Source organism: Camelina sativa, chromosome 18 (assembly GCF_000633955.1).
Source record: "Camelina sativa cultivar DH55 chromosome 18, Cs, whole genome shotgun sequence".
Taxonomy (NCBI): Eukaryota; Viridiplantae; Streptophyta; class Magnoliopsida; order Brassicales; family Brassicaceae; genus Camelina; species Camelina sativa.
Window position 1 is genome coordinate 8,647,860 of NC_025702.1, and position 3,559 is coordinate 8,651,418.

Genomic DNA, 3,559 nt, shown 5'->3' on the forward strand with positions numbered 1-3,559 from the left:
TCAGCTCTGATCGCCGAGGGACTCGCCAGTCTCGGCGCCGGAATCGCATCTGGTTATAAACGTGTTGCCGGTATCCATCTCTCCATTCACCACCTCCGACCTGCTGTTCTCGGTGATTTGGTTTTCGCCGAATCTTATCCGGTCAACGTTGGCAAAAATATTCAGGTAACCTATACATATACTGATCACACGTATATACATACATTGTGTATATTTATTTATATTATAAAAAAATTGGCACTTATGATAATGTAATTTTGCAATTTCACAATAAGAGAATTTTCTTTGATAAATAAAAAAAATTAAGTACCTAAAGAGAGATAAGTTGTTTGTTCATCCATAAAGTCAATATATATTTTTCATTAAACAATTTAATTTTAAAATTTGAAATCTGTTTTTGATGAAATGGTAGAAACATTAAGAAAATTAAAGATTAATATTATGAGCCTAAACTCGGTAAAATCTTAGTTTTTTCACCAAAAATGAAAAAAAAAAAAAACTTAATATTAGTGAAATGACATAACTAAAGAGTTTGAGTTGTAAACTATTCCGGCCCGAAAACTGACAAGCAGGTGTACCAAGATGTCGGGTTACTTTTATTTTTTTTAGCATGCACTTGACTCAACCAACGCAAATATTTGTTTTTATTTCATATATTGAATATACAACCTAATATAATATAACACGAGATTGGTGTGTATATTAATTACTATACGAATATAATCAAACAAGTATTCAAATTAACGAGAAGCTTATAATATAGAATGAAATAATTTGTATGTAACTGTAGGTATGGGAGGTCCGGTTATGGAAAACCAAGAAGACCAAGAAATCGGAAGAGAAAATAATGGTATCAACATCCCGGGTTACTCTCTTTTGCGGTGTACCTATACCAGACCATGTTAAAGATGCTCCAGACCAGTTGAAGAAGTTTGTATCCAAGTTGTAATTCAATTATTCAAGTTTTATTAAATAAATTGATGTATCAGACATGACTATAAGATTATTTTTAAAAACTGATACGTTATTATGTGTTTGATTTTGTATATGATTTTGATAACGTACTTTTAGTAATAATAAACTATCTTGTTGAAAGGTCCAAATCGTATAGGTATGGGGTCATATAACTAATATTTCTGTTACTATGGAAACAACTTTCTAAAAATCAAAACATGAGATTCCCTTTTTCTATCGAAGGCTATTCAAGAATATAATGGGGCTGAATTGTATAGCACTTTTTAAATATGCATTTTGACTAAACTTAACATTTTGGACTTAATTAGAGGTAGTTAAACTTAAACACTATCTTTGTAAGGAAAGCCTAATTCCATTGATAGAGATTTTTACACTATATATAGTCATTTACGTTTTGGTTTTGTACAATCATAATTACACATATATCCTCTGTTTTACTTCTCTTCTATATACGCCCCTTCAAGAAAGAAGTTTCTTGACTCCAATCTTGAAATTCAAGTCCAGAAACGGTGGTGGTGGAAGCAGTTTGGTGAGAGCATCAGCAATCTGGTCATCCCCTGAAATATGAGCCACCTAGAGTGTCCCAGATTGAATGTTTTCCCGAACAAAATGGTAGTCGATGGCAACATGTTTCATCTTCGAATGAAAAACCGGGTTGGCGCAAAGATATGTTGCTCCAATGTTGTCGCAATATATTACCGGCGCCATTGGTATTTCAATACCTAATTCCGTCAATAGCGAGCAAATCCACTTGAGTTCTGATGTCGTGTTGGCAATGGCCCTATATTCCGCCTCTATGGAAGAGCGGGAGACACTTCGCTGTTTCTTGGAGGACCATGACACAAGACTACCACCAAAGTAGAGGAGGTAAGCGTTCATGGAAACATAATTGGCCTTGTCACGTCCCCAATCCGCATTAGAGAAAGCATGTACTGTGAGAGGAGCATCACGACGCAGGAAAATACCATGAGACCATGTTCCAGCAAGATAACGTAGTACTCTTTTCACGGCTTGCCAATGCGCATTTGTAGGTCGATGCATAAACTGTGAAAGCCGATTCATAGGAAATGCAATATCAGGTCTTGTAAAAGCCAGATACTGCAAGCTTCCCACAACCATGCAGTATTCTTTTGCATCTGCAAGAGGTGTACCAGAAAGAACCGTGATCTGAGAGGACGACGACATTGGCGTGGGAACACGTTTGGCATCTTGCATCTTTGTTTTGACCAGAAGATCCGTAATATACTTCCGTTGCATCAAATGGAGACCAGAGGACGTGCGTGTTGCTTCAATTCCCAGAAAATAGCTCAAAGGACCAAGGTATTTGAGAGAAAAACGATGAGCAAGAGAGGAATTAAAAGCACTAACCAGCGAAGTAGGGCCCGTGATTATGATATCGTCTACGTACACCAAAACATAAACATGAGAGGGGGCATGTTTATAGACGAACAAGCTATTATCCCTAACCGACGTCTTGTAACCAGATTGAAGCAAGAAGTGACGCAATTCTTGATACCAAGCACGTGGTGCCTGTTTCAACCCATGGAGAGCCTTCCGTAATCTGCAGACATGATGAGGACGATCACGATCAACAAAACCGGAAGGCTGTGAGACATAAACCTCATCATGTAGAGTGCCTTGTAGGAAGGAATTATTGATATCAACTTGATGAATCACCCAATTTTTCTTCACAGCAATCTCCACAACAAGGCTAATTGTAGTTGATTTAATCACCGGACTAAAAGTTTATGAGTAGTCAATCCCATATTCATGTTTAAACCCTCGTGCAACGAGACGCGCTTTGTACATAGCAATAGATCCATCCGCATGATATTTAAGAGTGAAGATCCACTTACAGGTTATAACATTCCGATTAGAAGCTGGAGGTGTGAGATCCAAAGAGTGTTCTCGGAGTTGGGCATTAATTTCCTCAACCATTGCAGCTCGCCAATTCGGATCACGAGTGCTTCCGCCACCATAGTTGGAATCGATGGGGATGATGTAGCAACCAGACTAAACTTGGTGTTAGGCCTATGAATATTATTCTTTGACCGTGTCTGCATAGAATGGTGTGGTTGTGGTACAGGCGGTCCTATGGTTGGATTTCTATGTTCATCTTCATCCGCCAGCCCCTACCACCTTCCAAGGATATATAAACTGGATAAAATCCCCCACCACCGGCAGGAAACTCAACTTGATATGTAATATTCTATTCCAGGCACTGCTCTACAACATCTGGTCACAACGCAATGCACGACTCCACTTTTCATCCTACTGGTCCGTAGACAGGCTAAAGAAGGACGTTCAACTACTATTAAGGCAACGCCTCATAGGTTTGGATAATGCTGAAAGAGCAACGAACTCGACAACACTAGCTCAACAAACGTATCTTCACCACTGGTTCTCACACTTTCAAGCTCCTTAGCAATAAACTTCTCTTATAATTGCTGATTATCTTGGATCATGTTTGGATCATGCTTGTTTTCATTCTCACTCCTTGGCTCCAAAAAACACTAGTTCTCTTGTATGTGTTATTATTATAAATATAAAACGGTATCGCGAAAAAAAAAAAAAAAAAAAAAAA

The 3,559-nt window shown here is 38.0% G+C and overlaps 2 protein-coding genes and 1 pseudogene across 3 annotated transcripts in view; 2 read left to right on the top strand and 1 right to left on the bottom strand.

Moving 5' to 3' along the window:
• LOC104760877 (1,4-dihydroxy-2-naphthoyl-CoA thioesterase 2-like) overlaps positions 1-1,041 on the top strand; it is a 2,581-nt gene extending 1,540 nt beyond the window's left edge. Inside the window, exons 2-3 of one of the 2 annotated variants that reach the window (XM_019240001.1) lie at positions 53-165; positions 791-1,041. In XM_019240001.1, coding sequence (XP_019095546.1) covers positions 53-165; positions 791-949 — 272 coding nt within the window. In that variant the 3' untranslated portion in view covers positions 950-1,041. The remainder of the gene's footprint in view (positions 1-52; positions 166-790) is intronic. The other variant, XM_010483869.2, reaches the window with a different exon arrangement.
• LOC109130475 (uncharacterized mitochondrial protein AtMg00810-like) lies at positions 1,435-2,913 on the bottom strand. Its single transcript, XM_019240052.1, has 3 exons — positions 2,783-2,913; positions 1,675-2,713; positions 1,435-1,548 (listed from the first exon to the last, which is right to left on the bottom strand). The coding sequence occupies exons 1-3, from the start codon at positions 2,911-2,913 to the stop codon at positions 1,435-1,437; spliced, it is 1,284 nt and encodes a 427-aa protein (XP_019095597.1).
• Positions 3,225-3,559, top strand: part of LOC104763251 — a 1,697-nt pseudogene continuing 1,362 nt past the window's right edge.